The sequence below is a fragment of the Leopardus geoffroyi genome, chromosome B3 (genome assembly GCF_018350155.1).
Source record: "Leopardus geoffroyi isolate Oge1 chromosome B3, O.geoffroyi_Oge1_pat1.0, whole genome shotgun sequence".
Taxonomy (NCBI): Eukaryota; Metazoa; Chordata; class Mammalia; order Carnivora; family Felidae; genus Leopardus; species Leopardus geoffroyi.
The window spans coordinates 34,178,467-34,205,963 of NC_059337.1; the positions used below are offsets into that span (position 1 = coordinate 34,178,467).

The 27,497-nt window shown below is 45.8% G+C and overlaps 1 protein-coding gene across 4 annotated transcripts in view; it reads right to left on the reverse strand.

The window, feature by feature from the left end:
- THSD4 (thrombospondin type 1 domain containing 4) overlaps positions 1 to 27,497 on the reverse strand; it is a 578,933-nt gene that overhangs the window by 11,044 nt on the left and 540,392 nt on the right. For all 4 annotated transcript variants that reach the window (XM_045449229.1, XM_045449231.1, XM_045449230.1 and 1 more), the window contains 7 exons: positions 25,953 to 26,225; positions 19,559 to 19,688; positions 18,318 to 18,522; positions 17,565 to 17,738; positions 9,857 to 10,030; positions 2,999 to 3,178; positions 1,799 to 1,943 (listed from right to left, as the gene is read on the reverse strand). In XM_045449229.1, the coding sequence (XP_045305185.1) occupies positions 1,799 to 1,943; positions 2,999 to 3,178; positions 9,857 to 10,030; positions 17,565 to 17,738; positions 18,318 to 18,522; positions 19,559 to 19,688; positions 25,953 to 26,225 (1,281 nt within the window). The remainder of the gene's footprint in view (positions 1 to 1,798; positions 1,944 to 2,998; positions 3,179 to 9,856; positions 10,031 to 17,564; positions 17,739 to 18,317; positions 18,523 to 19,558; positions 19,689 to 25,952; positions 26,226 to 27,497) is intronic.

Consider the following 27,497-nt stretch of genomic DNA (forward strand, 5'->3'; position numbering starts at 1 on the left):
CTTGGGTTATGATGTCTGTGATGGTTCATTTTGTGTGTCAACCTTACTAGCGATGGGGAGCCCAGATTGAAAGTGATTTCCGGGTGTGTTTCTGGATGAGGTTGCATTGGAACTGACGGGCCCCGTAAAGCAGGTGGCCCTCCCCATTGCAGATGGGCTTCATCCACCGAGGGCCTGAACAGGACGTAAAACAGAGGAAGGAGGACTTTGCCCCTTTTCTGTCTCACTGCTTGAGCTGGACATTTCATGTCATCATCTCGGCTCTGGGACTGGGATTCACGCCATCAGCTCCCCCTGGTTCTCAGGCCTTCAGACTCAGATTGAATTATACCAGCAGCTTTCCCGAGTCTCCAGCTTGTGATGGGTAGATTGTGGGGCTTCTCAGCTTCTACAGTCATGTAAGCCAATTACTCATTTCTCCCTTCTTTTCTCTCTTTACCTATCTATCTATCTATCTACCTATCTGTCTATTTATCTATCTATCCATCTCCCTCTCTCTCTCTCTATCATCTATCTGTCATCTTTTGTCTACCTACCCACTTATCCATCCGTCAATCTTTCCTATTCGTTCTGGTTGTCTAGAGAGCCCTAATACAATGTTCTTAACAGAAAAATATTTTTAATTAATTATGTTTTTACATTCAGCAATGAGGCCTCTGAGTTTTGGGTCTAGTTTATGAAGACTTAACCAACTCTGAGATATATTTTCTCTGGTATTTTTACAGTATGTTTTTTTTTTTTTTTGTAAGGATCTTCAATCCATTAGGCACTTGTGTTTCTATGTGGCATAAGGCAAGTTTTTCTTTGTTTTTTCAAATGGATCTTCAACTATCTGAATACAGTGGAAATCTCTCCTTTCCGTACTTCCTTAATATTAGACTATCATACTTCACTTCCTTGGTATAAAGGAATCTGTTTCAGAATTCTGTATTATAACATTGATATGCCTGTCTCTTCCTGCATCAGTAGCATATAGTTTTAATTTATGTAGTTTTATAATATGTTCAAGTATATGATAAAGCAATATATTAATTTTTTTTAATGTTTATTTATTTTTGAAAGAGAAAGGGAGGGAGAGAGAGAGAGAGAGAGAGAGAGAGAGAGAAGCACAAATGGGGAAGAGGCAGAGAGAGGGAGACACAGAATCCAAAGCAGGGTCCAGGCTCTGAGCTGTCAGCACAGAATCTGACACAGGGCTCGAACTCACGAACTGTGAGATCATGACCTGAGCGGAAGTCTGATGCTTAACTGACTGAGCCACCCAGAAGCCCTGGCAATCTATTTGAACATATTATATGCTGAACCCCATGAACCTTATTTTATCCTCTTTATAGTACTGAGAGTTCCCACCCAGGAACAGTTAGCCTCTCTATCCATTCACATTTCCTTTTATGTTCTATACCAAGGTTTTCTTACTTTTAATTATTATTTAACATAAAAAAAATAGATTTAGACCTTTCTTATTAATTTTCTTCCTTACACTGACTTGTTCCTACAGTTAAAAGTTGAACTCTCACTACTTTGACCTTAAAGATAATGGAACCGAATCTCTGAAACCATTAGCATTTTAATCAGTTCACATTTAAGTTTGGAGGGTGTTTTGGATCACCATCCATGCTATGAACAGTCATCTTAAACTGTGAAACTTATCACACTGAAAGTATTTGGACCCCCTCAACTCCATGACTATGCACAAGGTCATGGAGAGATCTAGATGGGCTTGGCATTTTCATACCAGAGAACTTGATGGAGTTTAAGAAGGATGTATATTTTCTCCTAGAAAGGAATCCCTACTCACCAACTTCAGGGACACAGTCCTGAGGGTTACAAGATTCTTTCTCTTCTGGTTTCAACTGAGGGTCACAGAGATTGCTTAGGGTCATGTCATCTGACAGGCAGCGCACTTCCCGGACCCGGAAGCCACCCTGGCAGCTCTTGGAGCACTGCATGGCGACAAGAGGAGAGCGTTAAGAGATTTTTGACAGTCCATTAGCCTAGCACATTGGAGGTGCAGATTTTGGAAGATTTGAAACATCTTCAAAAGGAGACCAAATACGAAAACAAACTCCCATGCGTCCAGCAGCATCAACAGCCATCAACTCACAGCCAATTATGTCCCAACTATACCCCAACCACGTCCCCTGTACAACAGCACTTCTCAGAATGTCCAAGGATACCTGCATCCAACTCACCTAAGGAACTTGTTCAAAATGCAAAATACTTGGCTAGGGTGGAGCCAGAATCCAGTCTTTCCAAACAAAATGCTGGTTGATTCTTTGGCACACACTAAAACCGATGGGGCGCCTGGGTGGCTCAGTCAGTGAAGTGTCCGACTTCAGCTCAGGTCATGATCTCCTGGTTTGTGGGTTCAAGCCCTACATTGGGCTCTGTGCTGACAGCTCAGAGCCTGGAGCCTGCTTCAGATTCTGTGTCTCCCTCTCTCTCTGCCCCTCCCCCACTCGCATTCTCTTTCTCTTTCAAAAATAAATAAACATTAAAAAAATTATTGGGGCACCTGGGTGGCTCAATCGGTTAAGCGACCGACTCCGGCTCAGGTCATGATCTCACAGCTCGTGAGTTCGAGCCCCGCGTTGGGCTCTGTGCTGACAGCTCACAGCCTGGAGCCTGCTTCGGATTCTGTGTCTCTCTATCTCTCTGCCCCTAACCCACTTGCATTCTGTCTCTCTCTCAAAAATAAATAAACATTAAAAAAAAATTAAAAAAAAAATAAAAATAAAAAAATTATTAAAAAATAAATAAATCAAACTGAGAGTCACTGCTTTATGGCCTATTCAGTTTAGAGATCAAGATGGTCCCAGCCTCTGGCTCCTCCCACCAAGCAGGCCCCAACAGCCACTGTCTAGAGTAGGTCACTGTAGGGAATCTACTCCAGGGCTGAGCCCAGTGCCTGCACACAGTAGGTGGTCTGGCTGTCTATGGGAGGAAAACAAAAGCGTGATGTACTAATGTGATGTCTATAAAGAGCACCATGACTTACCATGCTCCATTCTGTGCTAAACCATTTGGCCCCACAAGGCTTGAGGTGGCATGACTGCTGGCTGGGGGGTCTTTCCAGGAAGGAACATTCATATGGGTCCAACACTTCAAAGGCGTCTACGTTCTTCCTAACACAAATCACCTCCCTCTGTTGGGTCCCGCTCCCACACTCGATGGAACACTGGAGAAAAATCAGAGAAGGATGGGTATCACATGACAGAAAGGGGACGAGAACATCAAGCGGTGTCTGTTTGAGTGCTTTTTATCATCAGTTCAGTGGGGATGAGCCCAACGGCACCTGGAAAATATTACTGGACGAAAAGTTGCAGGTGGATTCCAATTTTCCTAACAGCTCTGTGTTTGGAATGGAGAGTAGGTGCCCTGGGTTATCACAGCGCCAGGACTGTGGTGCCCTCTGTGGTGAGATTGAAACGGTTTCTTTTAGACCACCTCTTTTATATAACCCCTCCCCGGGCACACAGGCAGGAACGCATCAGCCTGTCAATTTGGTTGTCCCTGTCCAGTAGATTCTGACACTGCTCATTGTAAAACAATGAACCAACATTCTGATGGCTTTGCCAGGTCTCAATGCATGGATACTGGGAATGAAGTAGTCTCTTAGAGCCCACACACCTGTGGATGAAGGGCTAAATTAAAATTCTTCGGGATGCACGAACGTGAGAAGATCCAAGACTGGGGACAATGCCCCCTGTGGTCAACCCTCCCCTCCCAACAGGTGGCCAGCAGGAAGCTTTGACGTTGGAGTTCAAGCCTTTCACTTCCCAGCTTGGTGGGAAGTGGGAAGGGGGTAGTCACACAAAGAGGGTGGTCAGACAATTACATGTGTTGGCGTATTTTGTTAGTTTCCACGAACAAGATGCATGCAACTGCTCACCAAGTATTCTATTTAAGTATCTGTTACTTTGTAAAATGTTTTCTGTTCACGTTTGGTTGACTCTTAACACTTCTTGATTACAAAAATTTTAAACTGTGATCTATATTCTTCTAGAGACTTTAAATAATCTACTACTTGTAGAACAGCCTCTAATAATTTCCTCAGTTGAAACTCTTAACATTACCTTTACTGTCTGTATGCAGGAACATAATCGAATTAAAAAACGGGGGAAAACCCACACATATCTACAGAAGAAAAAGACAAACCCCAAACCAATAGACTATGAATTAAGCACACAGGACATCATAAGCATCACCCTCAGCAATTTCCCCTTTGTGCCCTTTTCTGGGTGGGCGGGGCATCCTCATAAGACATCCAGAGAATACGTCTTCTTAGTTTGTTTTTCTTATTTTTTTTCCACGTTAGTTTATGATTGATTTGGAGTATATTCAGGTTTTGTCCTTTTCTTACAAATGCTGCAGACAATGACAGCACCGGAGGCAGGGGAGGAGTGACCAGGCTGCCAGGCAAAAGGTCTGGCCTCCCCTGCAGGAGGAGTGAGTGTGTGTGTTAAAGCAAGGGTGGAACAGGAGACATGGAAACTAGTCCAGACGTCGTCACTAAATAGCTCTGTGACTTTAGCCGAGACATTGCACTTCCCCATGGCTCTACTGTCTCACTTGCAAAGTGGCGGTTTGGAAACCTAATCAGAAAGACTCCTCCCCGCCATGACTGCTCTGAGGGTCTGTGTCTGTACTGAGTGCTTGGCAGAATAGCAGAGTACAAACCTTGACCAAAACCTGAAGTTATTTGATGCTATGTTTGGAAAGTCCTTGAAGAGATTAGGTAATTAAGGGAGAATGAGTACATAGCTCAGCCTTCTACCCTCAATGCCCAGAAATGGCAGAATATTTGTGTTAGGAACAAGTGAATGTATGTGTGTATGGCAGGGGTGGGGGGGGGGGTGATATACGTGTGCATGCACGAAATAGCATTTGAAAACAGGAAAGAATACTCATCCTTGGTGGAACGGAAGCTATGGGGGATACTAGGACGGTGAAAGGCAGCTGAGACGAAATTGAAGAAGCACATCATAGTTCCAAATGCACATGCAGGAGGATGCCTGGCAATGAGGAGAGTTCAGGTGCTTTGGGTGAGAAGGAATATGAGAAGCAGGAGAGAGGACTCAAGGCAGGGAGAGAGTGACCGCTAAGGTACTGACCAGGAACAGCTAGGCTGGCCTGACTGTGCCTGGGTGCCTGACAGTAAAGACGTCTGCCCCTACTGTCAGAGGGCAAAGTGAAGGCATTCTCAGATTTTCAATGGCTCAGAAACTTACCACTCATGATCCTATTTGAAAGACTTACTGACTAGGGGTCTCTAACCAGATAAAAAAGAACCTGGAAGAAGACACACCACCAAGGACATAAAGCAGAAGTTGGCAAAAGCTGTTGTTAATAATGGATACAGGGGTTTCCAGGGATGATGAAGATGTTCTGCAATCAGACAGTGGTGGTGGCTGTACGGTTTTGTGGATATACTAAAAACCACTGAATTGTATACTTTTAAAAGGGTGAATTCTGGGGCGCCTGGGTGGCTCGGTCAGTTGGGCGTCAGACTTCGGCTCAGGTCATGATCTTGCAGTTGGTGATTTCGAGCCCCACCTCGGGGTCTGTGCTGACAGCTCAGAGACTGGAGCCTGCTTCGGATTCTGTGTCTCCCTCTCTCTCTGCCCCTCCCCCGCTTATGCTCTGTCTCTCTGTCTCAAAAATAAATCCATATTAAACAAATTTTTTTAAAGGGTGAATTTTATGGTATGTGAATTATATTTCAATAAAAAGATAACCTTTGGGTGGGAGAAAGCTATTTTTAAAGCTAAATTTTCTCGATTTTCAGCATTTTCTATAAAATTAGTTACCATTAATATGGAGCTGGATCCAGATGATCTCAAGATCTTTCGGGAGCTATTGTGGATTGAGAAAGTGGAGCTAAATAAATGAGGACTTAAGGTTTCTGTTTTCTTTTGGGGGAAGATGTAGTTATAGATAACACAGATAGAAACATGAAACTTTAAAACTGCTAAATATTTGAATGTTATTACCAAATGAATAAAAATAGAATTTATAACTTCCAAAATGTTAGAGGGAAAAATGGAATTAGAGAAACCTAATCCATGCAAATGTGCAGAGAGTTAAGAAGAAACAGACCCAGAAAACATGGCAATAACCTAAACAGGAAACACAAGTTAAGATGGCAGGGGGAAGTCCAAACATATAATTGATTGCAATAAATGTGAATGGTTAAACTTTAACTCTTAAAAAAACAGAGACTTGCTTGGGGTGCTTAGGTGGCTCAGCTGGTTAAGTGTCTGACACTTGGTTTCAGCTTAGGTTGTGATCTCACTGTGAGATCCACTGTCCGCATGGAGCCTGCTTGGGATTCTCTCTCTTCCTGCCCCTCCCCCACTCCCTCTTGTTCTTTCTTAAAATAAATAAACATTAAAAACAACCCCAAACCACACCAAACCAAAACTACAGAGACTTGCAGATTGGGCAAAAATAAAGTCTTGCCTACGAAACGCATACCTTGGAAAAGTACATAAGAAGATGACAGAGATGCACCAGGTGAAATTGACAGTAATGCAAATATCAGGTAAAATATAATTCATGGAGAAAAGCCTAGAAGAGCAAGTGGTATTTAACAGGGATAACTACTTCCACTGAGCAGTGGGAGCGAGTATGTGTGTTTGTACACCTGAAGAATTCCTGCAGTTGTACATCGGTGGATCACTGATCCAAGACCAGATGAGAGTGGAGATATCTGCTCAAGATGCCAGTGAAATCCAGACAGGCAGACAAGAGGGCTGCTCTCAATGGCTACAGGCTGTGAAAGACCCCCCAGAACAAAGACAGTGTACAGGTGAAGTAAACCCAGAACTGGCGGGGAAGAAATATCTGTGATCCGTCTAGGCACTGATCTAGATACCGGTGGAATACCCTGAGTAGGAGTTGGGCTACTTTGGCCGCAGGTAGAAAAGAGACTCCTTAAGCTTGACAGGTCTCCTTCTCTTGGATTGGCTTTCTCCACAAGCCTCAACAAGGCCGCTGCTAGCACCCGTGCTCACGACTTCCCAGGTAGTCTCTTCCCCCTAAGCCTACACTAAAAGTCCCAGAGAAAAACTCTGCTTCGCTTGGCTTGGGTGACACGTCCACCCTGGACAATTCACTGTGACCAGGCTAGTGGGGTGTTCCAGATGCAACTATCGTTCAAACCACATGGATGGAAGCAACACTTATTTTTATTTTAGTTTCAATGAATAAGCATGCTCTACTTCATTTTCTCTGGGGACAACATCAGATTCCCAGGGTATGGAGGTGCCCCCAGACTCCAACATCCTCATAAATCCAGAACAAAAACCTTGTCACATTCAGTCATGTCCTGACCCTTTTGGACAACAGGGCAATAAATTCTGTTTCTAATCCTGGCAGAAACAAACACTGCCTTCACCCAGATTCACATCACTCTCAGTTCTCTGAGTAGGTCAGGAGTCAACAGGAGGCCTGCCAGGAAAAAGGACCCTGAGTCCTGCTCCCCTCTCGTCTTGGGAGATCGGTAGACATTCGAGTTGAATTGTACTGCTCATCCTCACCATGTGAGGGCTGTTACAATTTCCCATAGGGCTCTTCCCGTTGCCTTGGTTTCTGTGGGTGCGTTGTGTAATACAGCTCCTTCTGAATTATCTTTGGGATTCAGGTCCCACGCCCTAAGTGTTTTGCTATCAATAATGACACAGAAATAGCCGGCAGACAAAATCATAACCATGGGGAAAGGGAACTACTATTTATTAGCTGGTATTCTTATCCTCATGTTTGGATGGGGAGACAGGCCCACAGAGGTTAAGCTGACTGCCCCGAGTCAGAAGAACTACAGAGAAATAGGGCTGGGGTCAGTTTTCAGGTGTTATCTGCCTCTGATACCCACTCGGGTAGCACTGGAAGTACTTGGATTCTCTTTCTTTCTGAATCTTCTATATTTTACAGTTTGTATTATAAAAACATGAAAGGAAACTTGAGAAGAAAACATTTCCCCCTGTTGTTCATATAAAACCCCATTCTCTGAAGCGGCTGAGATGACATTCACGTATTTTCATATTCTGGTTTTCACTTGCCACTATATCATGTGTACTTTCTACATCTCCCTAATTATCACTGTTGTTGTTACATGATATTCTAATGAGTTATGATATACCATAATATCCCTACGTGCCCTGCTGTCATGAACACCTCTGTTAAAAATGCCTTTTTTTGCCCCCCTTCTGGTAATTATTTTCTTAAAAAGAATCCCCAGAAGCAGAGTGACTGGTTAAGGCAAATGAACATTTTTATGGTTCTTGACTTTTATGGCCAAACTGCTTTCCAAGGGGGTCGTATCAGCTTACAAGGACGGGGCAGTCCATTTTTTCAGGGTCTGTTTTTAAGGATACTTAAAAGAAATAAAATTCTATATGGAGCCAGAGGTCCTGATAATGTATAAATCATGATCATCAGCCAAAAACGTCTTGGAGAACCAGCCAGCCCTGAGAGCCAAATGCTTAGGGGCCCAAGAACTCAAAGTACTAATGTTAATCATAATGGGGCAGTAAGAAGGAATGATCTTTTTTCCACATTTTCTTAGGGAGTCTGTGTTCAATTCTGGAACACTGAGGGGGGAAAAATCAATTGATCAACTCAGTTGCTTTCTTAAAGTATTTGGTATTATCTGTTCTTTATAAGGAACAGCCTCAACTTTTTCTACACGAGCTTCTATTTTCTCCTGTTATTGAGACATAATTGACAACAATTGTAATATATTTAAAATGTACTCATGATGGTTTGATGTACATATGCATTGTGAAAGGATTCCCACAGTCAAGTTAATCAACCTCCATCGCCTCCCATATTTCTCTCTTTTGTGTGTGAGAACACTTACATTGTATCCTCTTAGCAAATTTTGACGATACAGTATTATCAGTGATCCTCATCGTGTTATACATTAGATCCTCAGAACTTTTTTTATCTTACAATTGAAAGTCCGTCTGTTTTACCCACCTTTCTCTATTTTCCCCACTCCACCCCCACCCCCAGACCCCGGCAGCCACCGTTCTGCTGTTTCTCCAAGTTCCAGGTTTTTTTTCAGATCCCACATGTAAGTGACACCATGCAGTGTCTTTCTGTGTCTGGCCTATTTGATGTCCTTCAGGTCTACCTGTGTTGCAACAAAGGGCAGGATTTCCTTCTTTTTTATGGTTGAATAATATCTCTACTACATCAGTTATATGTATCACATCTTCTTTACCCATCCACGTCTCAACAGACACTTAGGTTATTTCCAGATGTTGGCTGTGGTGTATAATGCTTCTACGAACACAAAGGTGCAGGTATCTCTTCGAGACACTGATTTTGCTTCCTTTGCATATATCCCCACAGGTAGTATTTCCGGACCCTATCTATTTGTGCTTCTGACACTCAAATACAGAAATACAGACAAAACTGGCTTTACTGACGATAATAATGGCAGCGGCAGCTATGATGTAGAGTGTATTTGTTGTATGGCAAGCAAATGCGCTGCATTCTTTATATACATTTCCTTCTTCATTTCTTCTAAAAATAACCTCATACAGTGCGGTCATTAGCAGCATTTTATAGACAAAGAAACCATGCTAGATCATACTCTCCTGAGGGCGGGGATATTTGTTCTGTTCATTGATGTAATTCATGTGCTTAGAAGAGTACATAGTAGGAGCTCAAGAAACACTGTTGACTGAATGCAGCTCCAAGAGCATAAGTAGCCTCTCCAGGGTCATGGGCAGCACTGCTGGGATTCAAGCCCAGGATGCCTGGGCTACTCCCATTCCTGGTTCCTGACCCCTCTCCTATGGATGCTCTTACCAGAGACAGACAAACACAGCCAGTTCTGGCCACTCACCTGGCTCCAGCTCCCCGCAAACCACTCCACCTTGCCCGTGCAGGGCCCATTGTCACACGGGGTAGCCTCCGCTGGCCGGTTGTTCCCACAGCCCTCCAGGGGCAGGCTGCTGACGTGGTTGGTCATGCACACCACTGAGCGTGTCCGCACTCCAACCCCACACTCCGCTGAGCACTGAGAGACAGGAGATAGTTCCATTAGAGGGGACACCCCTACAGGCTCGGAAACCACTTGCAAATGATGTGAAGGAGAACTGAACATCTCATTTCCCTACCAACTCTTTCCCTTCGGAGTCTCTGATCACTTTTCCTGCATAGCCTACTCCATGATGGAGTACCAGTATGGCAACCCCGCCCCCCCCATCTTAGATTTTCTGGGACAGTCTTCTTTCCAAATATCCTGTCCCACTATTGCGATTCATACGCTTACACACTTGTCAGACTGCCTGTCTTGGCTTTTGCTTTTGAAAACATATCCAGTAGCAGAAGAATGAGAGCATGAACACTTGGGCCTCTGTCTACCTGCTGGTAGCCGACATTGGGCTAGTCTGGGGAGACTGGGGAAGTGAAGTCTGTCACCTCATCATTGCCACCTGCTATTAAGTCCCTGAAGGCCACAGCTGTGACAGTGTTAGGAGACAGCTTGGTATAGAGGGAGAGCTTGGCCCAGGAACCAGACACATCGATGTTAATATGTCTACTAGCTGGGTGGCCTGGGGCAAGTGACCCAGCCCCTCACGTGTTTGGCATACTCACCTGGACAGCTGGCATAGGACAGGTAACGAATGATGTGCTCTGCGTACAGCAGATGTCCAAAAAATGGTATAAGGGGCTTTACAGGGTCAAGTCCTATATCTCCATTCTAAAATAGAGAAACTGAGGCAAGGTCTTCACTTACAGCCACAGAACCACCAGTGATTTGTCTCCTATAATCACACTGTTCTCATCTAGTGCCTAGTAAACACATTCCTGAGCCATACCCTAAAGCTCAAAGAGCATTCTCCATCTGTCTTGAAATACTTTGGAATGCTGCCTTATTTTGCTTCTCATCCTGTACATGCAGACATTTTCTGGACCTCTTTGTCTGAGTGTTCCCCAGATACCTCATGTCCAGCATGTAAAATAATGGAACCCTGCCTTCACCACCAACCCCACTGCTACTCTTGGTTTTCCAAGTTGTGCTCAAATTTCTACCAGGATTCAAAAGTTGACTGTTCTTCTGAGTTCTTGCTTCCAACATCTAGCCAACCATCAGGTCTCACAGATGTGGTTTGACCACATTTTTTCCTGTTGTGTTCCTTTCTGCCCACGGCTCCCAGCACTACTAATGTTCTTCCCCTGGACTGTGGTCACAGCCTGTTACTCAGCCTCATCACCCTTTCTAATTTGTTGGGCTTCCAGGTGTTGGGACTGCCATGCTGAAAGTCCCCCTGATGCCATCCCCTTCCAACATGGATTTCCCCACCTGACATCAAAGCTTTCCTAGAAGATGACCTCAGTCAACCTCAGCCAACCTCAGTCTTCTAGGCTAAGTCACCATTATTCTATCCCACACACCTCATGCTGGACAGAGCCAGGGTCCTCCATTCGCCATCGCATGAAGGGCTCACTGGACCTTGGCCATGCTGTTCCTTCTATCTACCTAGAGCACTCTTCCCCTTCCCCAGGACACACCAAAATCTGTTAAGGCTCAGCTCAGATGCCAGTGAAAACTCCCTGGATTGCCTGATTCAATACTCTCTTTCCAGCCTCAGGATTCTCAAGGCACTCTGCATTCTACCGTCTTTCTCTACCGTTACTTATGTCCTACTTTGCTTTATTCTTTCCTTTATAGAAGTAGGCTCAGTGAAGGAAAGGACTATGGAATCATCTTTAGTTCCTTCTCAGGTCAGCACCTAACTTATGGGCAACTCCATGAATATCAGTTGAAGAAATGAATACAGACTTGGGTCCTTCCTTGCTCATTTCTCTTCTGTAACCAGCACCTTCCAACCCGGAAAGTGGCCCTTCAGAGCTCAACCAAAGCCTGTTCTAACGGTTTCTGCTGGGTCTTCCCTTAAAAACAGAAGGGAAATTTGTTTCACTAATGTTACTGTTTTTAAAAAATAAGCAAAAGCGATGTGATTTAGATAAAATTCGAGGAAAGAAAAAAAATACAACCCTGTTTCCTTATCAAAATTTTCATTTTCTTTTTTTGTACATTGCTGTCTAGTCTTGCAAAATCACAGCCCAGAATGAATAATCAAACATTTATATGACCACTGCTGGGCTGGGCCTGACTCCTCAGAGAGGAAACTCTTTGTAGCTTGAAGGGGATTAGAATATGCCACCCCAAAATATGCTGCTTTGACCTAGTTTTAATTGAAGGTGATTGAGAAACATCAGATCCAGGAAGGGCTCTCTGCCTTCCCCCTTCCTGCCTAAAAGCAGTGCATAAGTTTCCTGTGAGAAATTTCTGCCTAGTACCAGGAAGAAAACATTTTTTTTTTTGAGGGATGGTACAGAGACAGAGGGAGAGAAAAAGTCTTAGTCAGTCTCTATGCCCAATGTGGGGCCCAACGAGGGGTTTGATCTCATGATCCTGAGCCGAAACCAAAAGTCAACACCCAATCGACTGAGCCACCCAGGTGACCTAAAGAGAACATTTTTATAATTGCCATTGGGGAGCTAATGCCAAGAGGAATGTAGACAAACTACTAAAATAACTCTAATCCTCCATTATTTTCCCCCATATATAGACAAACTTAACTAAAATAACTCTTATCTTCCATTAGTTTCTCCCATATATTTCTCAGCCACTTTCCTACAATTTACTGTCCTGGAAGCCCCAACGCCTTTCTTTGGTCTAGTCACTTCTTCAAAATTTACCACTCTTTGTTAAAATGGTATATAAGCCCTCAAGTCTAGCTGCTTCTTTGGGATTTTCACTTCTTTCTTATTAGGCTCCCTGTGCCATGTAAAAAAAAATTAACATTAAATAAAATTTGTTGGCCTTTCTCTTGTTAATCTGGCTTTTGTTAGTTTAATTTGCAGGCCTCCATTGCAGAACTCAAGAGGGTAGAGGAAAAGAGCCTCTCCTACAGGCTCACAAATGCTTTGCATGACTTATACTCTATCTGCACTGTTATTGGGAATTTGAGCTAATGAGTCAGTCCTTTTTACAAAAAAGAAAATCTTTTCTTAGAGTAATTGGAATATTCTAGGCTAAAGGGATTTTTGTTTGTTTGTTTGTTTGTTTCAGCTGTATATTATCTGGTCACTTTCTTAGCTTCAAACACTCAAGATAGTTAAGTCCTCCTGAAGAATACAAGGTGAATTGAATCTAAGTTATCTTCCTGTTTCAAACCCTAAGAATATTTCTTTCCATGTAGTTTCCATTTGACCTACTAACTTAATTTCTGCTTTCCAAACCAAGTCATATACACGCATCTGGGAAAATGTCCTCAGACCCCCATGTGCTTAATTTAAAAGAAGAATGTTACGGGTCGAGCCAAGTACCCAATGAGAGAACATTACAGGGATGAACCGTGTAGAGGAGCTTGACTTTAGCATACAACCGCAGCAAAAAGCACAACACATTTCGACTTGAAAGTAGCTACCCACCCCAGACCTGGCTCAGGAAGTCTCTCAGCAGGAATCAGGGGGAACCATGGATCTCTACCAGGAAGCACAGACTACCCTTCAACTTGAGGCACCGAAACACACCCACTCACTGTCCCTGAAGGATGTGCCTAAAAGGGCCACATCCTCTTGGTAGTCAGAAAAGGACCTGACTCCTAACTGAACCTCTGGGCCGATAAAACACTGAGAGGCATCATGAAATGCCTAAGCAGCCCTGTGGTGAGGACTGTCCTCTCTCTCCAGCTACAGCCGAAATGCTAAACTTGGCCCAACTGGGGCTTAAGGGACTAAGAGGCCATAATGGCTATTCCTGAACTTCAGGTTCCTGTATCATCTTCCGTAACTAACAAAAAGCTCAATGTTTTGTTTCTTCTCTTGGAAAATATCCTTAAGATATGAGGGTGGTGGACTTAAAAAAATTAAAAAAAATTTTTTTTAAACGTTTATTTATTATTGAGAGACAGAGAGAGACAGAGCGTGAGCAGGGGAGGGGCAGAGAGAGAGAGGGAGACACAGAATCCGAAGCAGGCTCCAGGCTCCGAGCTGTCAGCACAGAGCCCGATGCGGGGCTCGAACTCATGAACCGTGAGGTCATGACCTGAGCTGAAGTCGGAGGCTCAACCGACTGAGCCACCCAGGCGGCCTCCCCCCAATTTTTTCTCTGTTGTGACTAAATATTGCACGTGTGTTTAAACTTGTCACTAAAGTTTACTTTTTGAATTAAAAAGTCAATGATGCCGATGTCTCATAAGGTCCACCCTCAATTAAAAGGAGCTGCAAGGATATTTTTAAGGTGAATCGGTGAGTCAGAAAAACTATATATCCCTGGAAGTTTAAGAGAAGATTCAGATGTGAGTTTACAACCTCCATTCAATCAGGTAGAGATTAATTAACTTTATTTGCAATCGGGCAATAGGATGTGTTCTGGATCCTTTAAGTGTTTGTGAACTTCACTCACACTTTCTCTAATCTCTCCCACTTGAGCTAATTAGATGGAAGCTGGATCTCATTCATGCCTGGCATTACTAAGTGCTCAACACATGTGTCTTCCAGTCGCAAAAAAAATTGCGTGGTTGAGACTACAGCTTAACAGGGTTGATTTTTTTTTTTTTAATTTTTTTTTTCAACGTTTATTTATTTTTGGGACAGAGAGAGACAGAGCATGAACGGGGGAGGGGCAGAGAGAGAGGGAGACACAGAATCGGAAACGGGCTCCAGGCTCTGAGCCATCAGCCCAGAGCCCGACGTGGGGCTCGAACTCACGGACCGTGAGATCGTGACCTGGCTGAAGTCGGACGCTTAACCGACTGTGCCACCCAGGCGCCCCAACAGGGTTGATTTTGAGACAAAGCCACTACTCACATGTGAAAGACTGCCACCAGCTGGTCATTCCTGGGGTCTGACCCTTTTTGTGAGGCTAAGTCGTGACTCAAAAGCCCACTCCAAGGTCCCAGTCTCATCTAGGTCATGGTTTCGAATATGTTACCCCTTAATGCTCATTCAGCCACGTTACCAATGAGGAAACTGAGGGTCAGAGAGCGGCTTGCTCAAGGTATGATGAGAAAGAAGCCCTTGGGGGAAGTGATGCCACAGCCAGTGCACTTTCCCTAAAGCCACCTGCACCCCCTTCCCACTCATCTACTCCAAGCACAAACATTCAGGAATAATGACACGTTCTAGGGGTAGATAAACCAAATTTCGTACAACACAGGACTCAACTCACATGGCTCAAAACATCTTTCCAAAAAAGAACAAAAAAGTTCTCCTAACAGAAGAATGACGTGGTCACCCCTTCCTCCATTTAGAATTTTAAGGCACGAGTTAGATCCATCAGATACTTATGTTAAAATGCAAAGTAAATTTACATTAGAGGGAAATTTACAAGTCTTTTTTGGAAGGGAAATAAAGAATAGGGGTCGATTCAGGTATAGTAGACAAACAATAGCTGAGTCTAATTAAAAGTCATGCTTTAAAGGTTTCTAATGCCATCAACATGTTTATAATTAATACATACGTGAAAAAGGAAGGCTACCAAATTATACACCCGTAGTATTATGATTTGTATCCTTCAAATATGAATGAGTACAAAAGAGATATGTATAAAGGGCGCCTGGGTGGCTCAGTTGGTTAAGCTTCTGACTCTTGATTTCAGTTCAGGTCATGATCTCACGGCTGTGAGACTGAGCCCTGTGTCGAGCTCTATGCTGAGTGTGGAACCTGCTTAAGATTCTCTCTCTCTCTCTCTCTCTCTCTCTCTCAAAAAAGAAAATTCTCTCTCTTTTCCCCTCTCCCCTGCTTGCATCTTCTTTCTCTCTCTCTCTCTCTGAAAAAAAAAAAAAGCTATGTATGTAAGGTATGTATGAGTAGGAAAAAGCTTGACAGTAGCTTTTTTTTAAGCTTACAAATCTTAAATTATTATCTGCTAGTGAAGAGATTATTGGTATACTTTTCTGATTTTTTTCATATTTTTTATAATAGTATATGTTACTGTATGACCAGAAAAAGTGAATGTTATTATTTTTTGTCCATAACTACATTAGCTCTTTAATTGGAAATACATATTATTTTTTTAAAGTTTATTTATTTTTGAGAGAGAGAGAGCCCACATGTGTGAGCGGGGGAGGGGCAGAGAGAGAGGGAGAGAGAGAATCCCAAACAGGCTCCACACTGTCCGTGAAGAGCCTGACATGGGGCTCAATCCCACAAACCTTGAGATCATGGCTTGAGGTGAAATCAAGAGTCAGATGCTCTGCTGACTGAGCCACCCAGATGCCCAGGAAATCCATATAATTTAAGTGAAAAACTCTGTGAGAGAAAATGTTTGCAAATGCACATTAAAAAAGCAGAAAATGGCATTTTTACTATTTTATTAAGTGGAGGTAAGTTATTAAGTGTGTAGTCATATAAGAACTTTGATTAAGGGGCGCCTGGGTGGCTCTCTCTCTTTCTCTCTCACTCTCTCTCTCAAAACAAATAAATGAACACTAAAAAAGGAATGATGATTAAATATTTTAGATTAAATATTTGAAATGCATTAGAAACTCAGTTGTCTTGCATTGCCTATCTTTGCATATAGCCTATTATTAATTACATTGTTTTCTGTAAATAATTTTCTTTGCATTCTAGAATAATGATTGATCAAGATGAAGCATTTCCTGAGAAAATAATTTCAGCTATTTTAGCCTTTACACAAGCATTCTGAAACTTTTGTTTGCTCTAGGGAATGTGAACCTTCAGAAAAATTTCTAAGTTTCTAGTCTGTTTGGACATACAAGTCATTGGATATTCATAGAAGAACTTACTACCTTGAGCACTGCATATTCCTCATGAGGTTACATACAATGGATTAAGGATTCAAAGGGTTTAAGTGCTCCAGACTTCAAGCTATTTTTTTTTTTAATTTTTTTTTTTTCAACGTTTATTTATTTTTGGGACAGAGAGAGACAGAGCATGAACGGGGGAGGGGCAGAGAGAGAGGGAGACACAGAACCGGAAACAGGCTCCAGGCTCTGAGCCCTCAGCCCAGAGCCCGACGCGGGGCTCGAACTCACGGACCGCGAGATCGTGACCTGGCTGAAGTCGGACGCTCAACCGACTGCGCCACCCAGGCGCCCCCATCCAACGTTATTTTAAAGTCTTCCCTACAGAAAAATGAAAGCCCAGCGTCATTCTTTTTATTCATCTGCTTGTGCACTAAATTTGCCCATTTTACTCTGAACACAAATGAGTTCTGGGATGGCTAGAAATCCAATATTAAATTCACGATTTAATATTCATTGGGGTGCAAAGGAGAACTAATATTCTTTCACACCCACTGCTCCCTCTTGGAGCCCCTCCGTCTTCGTATAAGGATAGAAAGCCTGCGAGAGGTCGTCTCTGGGCCTTTTCCCCAAAGTCAGAAATTACCCTCGTAACTTTTAGTAACCCTAGTAATTTCTAGTAAGTCTAGTAACTTGTAGTAAGTCTCGTGGTTTCTGGTAAGTCTAGTAATTTCTCGCGGGCGATTTGTCTTGGTGGTGTTGGGGCGCCCGGTAACACGTGGACCCTGGGCCCGGCTCCAGAACCCAGTGTGCGGCCGCCATGCTCACCCTTTCACCCCACTCGGTGAGGAACCAGCTCTTCGCGCAGGGCCCCATGTCGCAATTCTCAATGTCGTTGGGCCGCAGCTTCATGTTGCACTCCTCATCATCAACCACGTCCCCGATGTTGCTCACACACTTCACGTCTCGAGTCCTCTGTCCCACCCCACAGGGCACTGAGCACTAAAACACAGCAAGATCACGTCAGTGGAGTGGGTGGTGTTACCTCCGGGGGCCTCTCTAGCTGTGGTGCCCTCATCCTGGTCCCCTGCCACCTGAGCAGGGGACCCACTGTGTGGCTGAGTTCCTCTTTCCCCCTCCCCCGCCACGCAGTGCTGTCCGAGGGGAGGGGGATCCCAGCCCTGAACACTTCACAAGTTTTGTCCCCAAGACCTTCTCGGATGTCCTGCCTACTCTGCTGCTCTGGGCCTCAGTTCTGTCATCTGTAAAACAGGGGTGCAAGACGGGAAGGACCTGGCTTCTCATGACACGCGAGAGCGATGAGACGCGTATGCACGTGACTCGCGTGGGTTCACCCTTCAGGTTGGCCGTGGGTGGCTGGAACACTCTCCCAAGCCATCGGTCTATTCTGTGGGTTGCACAAAAGGCCTTCCGGAAGCACTCGGGACCGGTTCCCTCCAGGAGACCTCAGGGCTGTCCTGATAGGTCTCGGGGTGGGGGCGGGGCGGTGGGGTGGGGGTGGGGAGGCAGTGAGCGCTGCAGGGGGAGCTCTGGAGCGGCGCCCCGCCCCGCCGCACGTACCGAGGTCCAGTCTGTCCGGATCTGCCACTCGCTGCAGATCTTGAGCTGGCAGGTGCTGGTGGTCTCGGGCTTCTCCAGGTGCTGGCAGCGGTAGGGCTGCACCGTCAGGCTGCGGTTGGCATACACCTGGCGGCACAGAACCTGGCGATGCTGCATGCCCAGGCCGCAGGTCTTGCTGCACTCAGACCACTCTCCGATGTCCCAGCTAGCTCGGGAATGACAGAGAGCGACAGGGACGGGTCAGCGTCGGTCCGCAGGAAGACAGCCAGACCCCGCCCGAGCCAGCCTGCACGGAACCCTCAGAATCCTTCCCGGTGAGGCTCGTCCTAGAGCATTCTTAATGGTCGGCCCAAGGGCCATCGGGCTCCGTAAAGGAAAGTAACCCACTTTGGGACTTAGAAATCTTTTTCCAGTATTCCTTTTTTTTTTTTTTTTTCTAATTACTCGTCAGTTTCACAATCCTCTCCTGTCCCCCTGCTTTGTCGTTCAGTTAAATAAGACAAGGGGCGGGACGCCTGGGTGGCTCAGTCGGTTAAGCAGCCGACTTCGGCTCAGGTCATGATCTCACGGTTCGTGAGTTCGAGCCCCGCGTCCGGCTCTGTGCTGACTGCTCAGAGCCTGAAGCCTGTTTCAGATTCTGTGTCTCCCTCTCTCTCTCTGACCCTCCCCATTCATGCTCTGTCTCTGTCTCAAAAGTAAATAAATGTTAAAAAAATTAAAAAAAAAAATAAGACATGGGCGCATGCTCATTACCTATGAGAATGTATCTGTTACTTTGAACATTACGTTTGGACCCTTCTTAGGGCCCTTCCCCTGTCCTTCCTTCTGCAAGTGTCCTATTTATCATTCAATAGCCAGCCCCGGACCTCTCCTGAGACTCTTTACCCGACTCCTCCTGGCTGGTGTCTTTGTGACTCGTGTTATTCTGTGTACACAGCTCACCTACCACACTGACCACGCTGGACTGTAATTCTCTGCTTCCCTCTCTCCTTTCCTCCCCAGGCTAAAACGTAATTGCTCCTGATTACCAAAGGCTGGCTGGTCAGGGCTGCAAGTTGTGTGCATCCTGAGACAGGTGCACGTGTTGAACAGCCTGCAGCTTATGCACAGACCAAGTCTCATGTTCCTAAATCAGATGTACACAGATTTAAAAACCGGACTGTATCTGCGACTGAGGTCCTATGCACGAGCAAGCAGAAGTGACCCGACAAAAGGCCACCTGCACCAAGAGGCCATCTTACAAGGCTGGGCAAGGGAAGATGTTGCAGGGTTCCTCCTCGGGGGTCGGCTTCATGCTGGAGTCACAGTAGCTCTCGGGAACCTCTTCGTGGGTGTTTCTGTGTACACAGCGAAAAATCGGGAACTGCGATCCTGCAAACACAAGAAGAACTTCTGAGGGACCGTCCCGCACACTTGAATCGTGGAGATGCACAGAGATACCCAGGTACTGATGAAGAGAGGTCACAGAAACGGAACAATCCATACACACACACACGGGCTGCCAGGCACTGTGGGTGCAAAGAAGGGTAGGAATAGTCACTGCCCTAGGAGAGCTTACAATCTCTTTGCGGACACGGCTGCTAGAGGCGGGCAAAAATAGTTTTCGAAACAGTTCAAGATAGCACTAGGCAGGAGAGAGATTGTGAGCACTAGCAATAACCGTTTGCAGGTTTTCTGGAGACATCATAGAGAAAGGGTCCCAGAAGCCCCAGCTGGATCCTAGAGAACGGTTGGGTTTGGGCAGCTGTGTGCACACGTGTCTTGGAGGGAGGGGGCCGTCCAGGCAGCTGAACGTGTGCCTGTGTGATGAAGAGGCAGGCTGAAGCAGAGAAGTAGGAAGATTTAAGACAGGCTAGAGGAGCAGCTGGCTTCCCCTTTGTAAAGCATCTCACACATTCCCCGAATAAAGTACTGATCCAATGGTATTTTTAGGTATTTGAGTGGATGTCTGCTTCCCATGAGACAGTGAGCTTCTCAGAGACAGAACTCATTCTTGTCCATCCCTGTAATCCCAGTACCTAGCAGAATAACAGCTGCTCAATAAAAATGCTGAATGGCTACTTATCAGAGATCTAATATTTGTTTTTATTACTTTGCTACAAAAAATCATACTAACTTCCTCGGGGTTTTTGTTGTTGTTTTGTTTTAAACACTTTAAAAAAAAGTTTTTATTTATTTTGAGAGAGAGAAAGAGAATGGGACAGGCAGAGAGAGAGAATTCCAAGTGGGATCTGCACTGTCACTGAGGAGCCAGACTCGGGGCTCAGAGTCACAAACTGTGAGATCATGACCCGAGCTGCAACCAGGAGACAGACGCTCAACCGACTGAGCCACCCAGACGCCCCTGTTGTTTTGTGTTAAATACACAGCTGAGTTTCACTGGCTTCATGTGGATAAATCTGTCTTGGAGAGAAAGTCAGAATTTGTTAAGTGAGATCTGTCGCTTTCAAAAAAAAGCCCTTTCAATTCTGCCTTCCTCTCTCTGCTGCTCCCTGGTGGCAGCCCTGGAGTATTACTAGTGAAGGTGTACAAAGAGAAATGTCATCAGGCCAAGCAACGGTCTGAAAAATAAGATGCTTCTTCACAAATAATTGCCTGTCCCCGCAGCCAACCCTCAGTCGAGGCCACTACACAATTCCTGCTGGGCAGAACACTATCACTTACTCTACAGCTCTGTCTTAGCTCTGTTGCTAACTGGCCAGGCGTTCAGAGTTTCTGAACTTCCAACTTGCTACAATTTAACTGAACCTGGAGGGAAAACTTTTAACATAAAGGTGGCAATATTTCATCAGCTGTGAAAAGTGTGTCAATGCTTGTTTCAGCTGATCTTGTGTGATGACGAGCCAGAGGGAAGTTCTCCTAAGAAACTCGACAGTTTGTAAGACAGTTCTGAATCTGAAATGGTCATGTGTTTCAAAACCACTCTGCTAGTAAAAATTTCTAACGCGGCTATTCCTTGAGACCATTATTTAAAGTCATGTCTCAATTAAGTATAATTGTTAGCTGAGTAAAAAAGCAGTACTGACTTTTCCCTTAAATTAATTTAATTAATAGGAAGCAAACCATTTTTGTGGAATTGAGTTTTGTCTAGTGACATACCTGCTTCCTTTAAGAAGAGATTTTTAATTAAATTCAACGAACATGAAGCACATCGGTGCTCACTTCACAAAGATGAATAAGATTCCATTCATGCCTTGCAGGGTATCCATTTGGGACCCAGCTATTAAGGGATTAAGTAAAAATCTTATTATTTATCCCTTCGGACCATGTGGGTCTAACTTTTCTGCTAGCAAGTTTGTGAACTGGAAAGCAAAAGTAACTATTCCAACCATACGGCACGCAAATGAGGGGGCAATTTAATATCTTCAGCTAGAAGGATGCAGGTAACCATAGGAATGCTCTGTGCCTCGGAGAGATGGGTTCTGCTTAGGGCTGTTAGCACATGGCCACTGCCTGCCTCCCCCAACCCCTTACGGCCTTTACAGAGCGCTTGTCCACCATGCAGCTTCCGTGTTCAGTCGAGGACATGGGTTCAGAGGCTCTCTCTCTGATGGTGAGAAGGCACCAGAGCTCTAGTGACTCCAGTGACCACAATGGTTTCTTTCTTTGTTGATCTCCGCAGAGAGGGGGACTGCCACTCAAAATGGCACCTGGCCATCTCTTCACTGTACAGCGTGCCATTCAATTATGCCTCTAATTGCTGGCAAGCAAGAATGGGGTGGTGAGGTCAGGTGCTGGCTGGGCTTCAGGCAGCAGGGAAAATCCGGGATCATTTTAGTTGGGTTTTGTGTTGTGTGTATTGATCAAAACAGGACTCTGTTATCCTGGAGGAGGGGACGGTGCCGCAGGTAATCCAAAATGAGTAACTGAGGCAAGTCAGTGAATTCAGGGGACAGTATATAGAGGCCGGTGAGGCACTGTGGAGAGAGGGACAAAATACGGAGCAAGAAAAAAATTAAATCACCCTAGTCTTGGTACCCTAGGAATCAATGGGGCCAAGCCAAAATTTTGACCAGAGGTCTGGGCAAAATGCTGGATGGAGTACAAGCCATCTGGGATGCTCGGGGCGGGGCCCCTCTCTGTGATGGTGATATTGTGATGCTGAAAGCATTTCCCCAAAAGGGAGGTTTTCACACGAGACGTATGGAAACATGTGGTCTGGTGAGCTCCACCAGGACTGGAGGAGGTCTGTGTAGGGACAAGTGGTGAGGTTGCAGGGGGCGTGGATTTGTGTTGTGCATAAAAGAGCTGGGCGGCACCAGTAGGCTCAGAAGGTCCTGGTCCCAGCACATCTGTCACTACTGCTGAGCAAAACACTGCCGCATCCACGCTGCCTCGTCTGTCCTTCAGATGTGGCCACTGCTGCCGGGAGCAAACCTTCCAGGGAGCCAAGGGAGGGGCACCCCCGGCTGCTGCCATTTGTCACGAGGGAGAGCAAAGGGGCTGGGAGTACAAGTTGTGGGGGTGGGGGACAGTACATCTCTGCTCTCGTTTGATTTCCGAGGCACGTCTTCCGTGTCTCTTTGACTGGACAAGCCGTGCTGTTTATCAGGGTAAAGAAGAGAATGCACACGTCATCCCGGGCATCCGAGGGGCAGATGACGTGTGTATATGTGTGTGTGGGTCCACAATGCAAAAGAGAAAGACTCTATTAAGGACGTTAAACAAGATAATATGGAAATCTAGAGAAAAAGATTCTTCAGTTTCGAATACATAAATCCATGCTCTTTCAGCTACGGATAAAACACAAGTAAGGCAACACTAGCCTTGCGTATCTAAGATATAATGAAGACGTAAAAGCCACTAAAAGCTGTCTACACCCCATTTGAGATGTGGTGACAATATATTCGTTAATTCAAGAACCACCTGAGGGGTGCCCCCGTGCGTGCTTGGTACGATCCCAGGTGCAGGCAACGCAAAGTGTGTGTACATGCGGGGGGACCGCTAGGCCACACGGAGCTGGGACAAAAATGTGTCCCGAATTGCCGGGAGGTCCCATGGAATAAGTGGGACCTTGCAGAATTGGGAAGGGCTTCCCAGAGGAGATGTATCTGTGCCAAATCAGCAAGTCTAAACAGTTTGCTGGCTCCATACCAGAGAATAATAAGGGAGGCAGATTTTTTATCTCAGTGTGGATCACACAGACTGGGGTTGGCTGGGGGGAAGATAACCAGAATCTTTGGAGATGGGGTCCCTCCATCATGCCTGGTAGAGAGCAGATAAGAGACCTGTTGAATGACCACCAGGGTAAGTGGCATCTATTCAGTGAACACAGGACCGTGTGAGCAGCATGAAGGGGCAGCTGGCAAATGGCACAGCTATGTCCTTATCCTATTAAGTCCCCAAGGCAAAACCGAAAGGTCTCTGGACAAGGCTACATCTCACCCTCCTGGAAAGGCTGGGCCAGGCGATCTTTACGGAAGTGAAAGGGAAGAGAATCTCCCATACATGCCATCCTTGATATAAAACCACATGACAACAATTTTTATTTTTATAACTTTCCCTCGTTTTTACCTAGCACAAATGTAAGCAGTTCCTCTGGTGGGTACCATACCACTAACTACAGAGTATTTGGTAAAAACACATTTGGACCCTGAGTTCCTACGTCACCTGCATTTTGTACTGCTCACCTCTTCAGATTCATGGATGGGTCCTCACTAAAGTGGTTTTGGCCTTAATGTGTAATCATCTCTAGCTTTCTGCCTCTGTTAAGACACATTCTATAGGCATTTCATTTTTCCTCACAGAGCTTGAAAAAGAGGTTAGCCCGGCGAATCTCCAGTCCACGTTCTTTGCACATCAACTAAGTAAAAGCACAATAAAACCTGCACAATACCAGCTCCATAGATCAGTTCTCCGGTTGTCGGTCATCATGGGTTCCAGGCGGGAGGGGCTCCAGCTCCCGTGAAGAACACCCAAATCCCATTCTCAAAAGCCACTAAGCCAACGTGCTTGGGAAAAAGATAAAGGCTTTGAGGCGGTGGCGAAAGGCTTTTCCATGCACAAATTCTGTCAAAGTTTCCGGATTTTGTGCCTTCAGGTACAAGCCTCTTGAAGAAAAGAAAAAAAAAAAAAAAAAAAAAAAATGTCCCCAAACCAATATTCTCAGTGTGTCAGTTTCCTGTCCGCAGAAACTTTCTGAGATACAGCCTCCCCGTTTCTGTGGTAACCTCCCCTCAAAGCACAGCTCTTCCAGGGTCACCAATAGGACTTCATTACAAACAGAAGGCTATTACTATGCATTTGGTATCCCTGCATCACAGTTCCTGGATGGTCACAGGCAAATCCTTGCCCTGGGGATCTAGGCCACCTTGAAACTGGGAAACAGCATCCATTTCCAACCAGGTGCCACAGGTTTGAGAAAGGGTTTCTGGACACCACATTCCACATCTACCTTAGCTTTGGGGCTTTCCAGGAAACAGGGCCCTGGATCGCCTTCACAGTTCAGACCGAGACTGATACTGACCCGCTCGCACACAGCCACGCTTTGTTTTGAGCCTATCACGACCAGCTTTACGTAAATTTCACCTGCACACCATCCACTCTTCTCCCCAGTCCTGTAACTCTTCTCTTTTCTTTGGTTTAGGGAGATGCCCTGTGTGCCCTCTAGTGTGCGGTCTCCCTTCCTGCAAGGAGTCCACAGAGCTGGCGACGTTGGGCTGCAGGCTTGTCCCTGGGGTCTCAGCCGACGGGGTCGGGATAATGGGATGATACAGGATGAGGATTTTACAGAAAGGAGAGAGCTGTGAGTGCTGGTGAGCCTAAAAGCCAGCTAACACCTCAAGCCCAGTCAGCATGCTTTTTTCTGGAATCTCAGATGTGAGAATGAGTTTTGTCTGGTATTTGTGTGACCTTACACTTTGTGAGCACATTCTGTGGCCATTAATGAGTGTGGCATGCAGGAGAGGGTTCACTCAGGGTGCTCAGACCCTGCACACTCCAAAGAAAGGCCCATCTTCAGGACCGGCCCCTTGAGCCCGTGGAATATCCGGCTGACAGGGGTGTTTCTCTATGTCTTGGGACCACGCTGTATCAGTGTGGCAAGAGAGTTTATGCCAACAATGCGATTCGGATGAATGCCTGTTTTTCTGTGCCTGAGGTCTCGGGCCATGTCCTGTCTCTCAGTTTGACTTCTGGGTGCCAATGTCGGTAATGTGGGGGCTACGTGCCTACGTGACTGAGCCACAATAAGCCCCCTGGACACCAAAGCTCGAGGGGCTTCTCTGGTTGGCATTACTTGGCTCCTGCGGTCACCCCTCATTGCTGGGAGAATTCAGTGCATCCATATGCAACTGTCTTGGGATGGGACACCTGGAAGCTGGCCCCTGGTTTCTCCTGGACCTGGCCACATGCGCGTTTTCTCTTTGATGATGCCCATCTGTATCTTCTCACTGTAAAAATTGCAAGCATAGCAGCTCCTCTGAGTCTTGTATGTCCTTCTTGGGGATCATCAGGCTTGGGGGGGGATCTTGGGGAGCCTCAACACAACGTCACACCAGTGACCAATCCCACAGTCAGGCTCAAGGAGGGGAGGGTTTGCCGCGTGCCTCGAGCCCAGCTACGCGTTCCTCACTGGGTGGCGGGGGCGGGGGGCAGGGATCTGCGGACACCCTCCCGGCCCACACTCGAGCTCACCTTTCCCACAACTCGTTGAGCATTCTGTGGTCCCGAGCTGCTTCCAGTTGTGGTCCCGGCTTCGCCGTGGGGACTGCGGTGCCGCCGGCACCAAATCGTCCGGTCGATGGGGAGAAAATCCATCTGGATGCCTGACTGGGAAGGCCTGCGCTGATCCTGAGGTGAATACTTCAGGCGCCCCACCCTCTCCTTCCTTCTCCTCGGTCCTCTCTTTCTCTTCTCGCTCCTCCTGGCTCCTCCCATCCGTTACCAGCTGGCCGTTGAAGGGCTCCCCTAGGAGAGGCAGGTGCACACACAGAAGAGAGATCGGTCTGGACACTGAGTCCTACGGAGGAGATCCCTTCAACATTAGAAATTATGCAGAATGCCACCGTTTCCAATTCACAACACATGTGTTTAAAACATGCAGATGCTCATTTCCCTAATATCCAAACCGTTATTAAAAGCGAATGAGAGAAAGACAGATGTCTCAGGAGGAGAAGCAGACAAGGGCCAGGAAGAGGCAAGTCACGTAAAAAGAAATGCAAACAGCCAAAAGTCACACAACAACGCTTAACTTCACTCATAGTTAAAGAACCACATGCGAAAACAAAAACAACCACCACAACGTTATTAGCCTGACAGTAAGTATCAGAAACTTTGGAGACCCTAAAATCCCTAAACCCCTCATGGAAAGTACAAGGAAATACACCAGGGAAGGGGAGGGTAGATAGCCACAAATTTTTGGAGGGCAATTTGGTCACATCCACCCTCGTTTTACACGCACGTGCCTCCTGACCTAGTGATTCAGTTTCTAGGACCTTCATCGTGCAAATGTTCCCATTCTTTTGCATAAAGCCGCATGCACAACCATGGCTAGTAAAGCGTTATTTGAAATAGCCCAACAGTGGAGTGGATTTAAATGTCCACCAGGGTCCTGGTTAAAAACCATCAGGCTACAACCATGAATGGATGCTAGGTTACTTTTTTTTTTTTTTTTTTTTTAGAATGGAACAACAACAACAACAAAAAAAACGGAGAAAATATATGTTGTGATATGGAAAGATGACCGATCTGTTGTTTGACGAGAGGAAAAAGCACGGCAGAGTTTAGCCTGCATACACATACACGCCGAGGTGTGGCTGGACACCTCCGGAGATTAAATCTGCTTTCTGCCCCTTGCGTCTGTTCCTCCTCCTCTCCCAGTCCAAGTGGCCAAGCCCTTAGGTTTTCTGGCCTCGGAGTTTTGCAGGAGAGAGAGTACAAGCTGCTGAAAGTCAACAGCTCTTCCTTCCTACAGTGAAAGCCTGAGTTCTCAGGAAGGATAAGGAGGCCCAGATACCCAGCCAGTCGAGGGAAAGGAGGAAAAGAAAGGAGGGAAAGGTGGAGAGCATTTTTTTGAGAGATACAGGGAGAGGGAGAAGTATTTCCAAGGCGAGGAGAGGGTGGAGTTAGGGGGCTGGGGCTTCCTGAGCACCGCAGACCTTACTCATGGTGATCTTCACTCCTATCAGGGGTGTGTGGGGGGCCCCCATATTGACTGAGATCGAGTTTTCTACAGGTTTC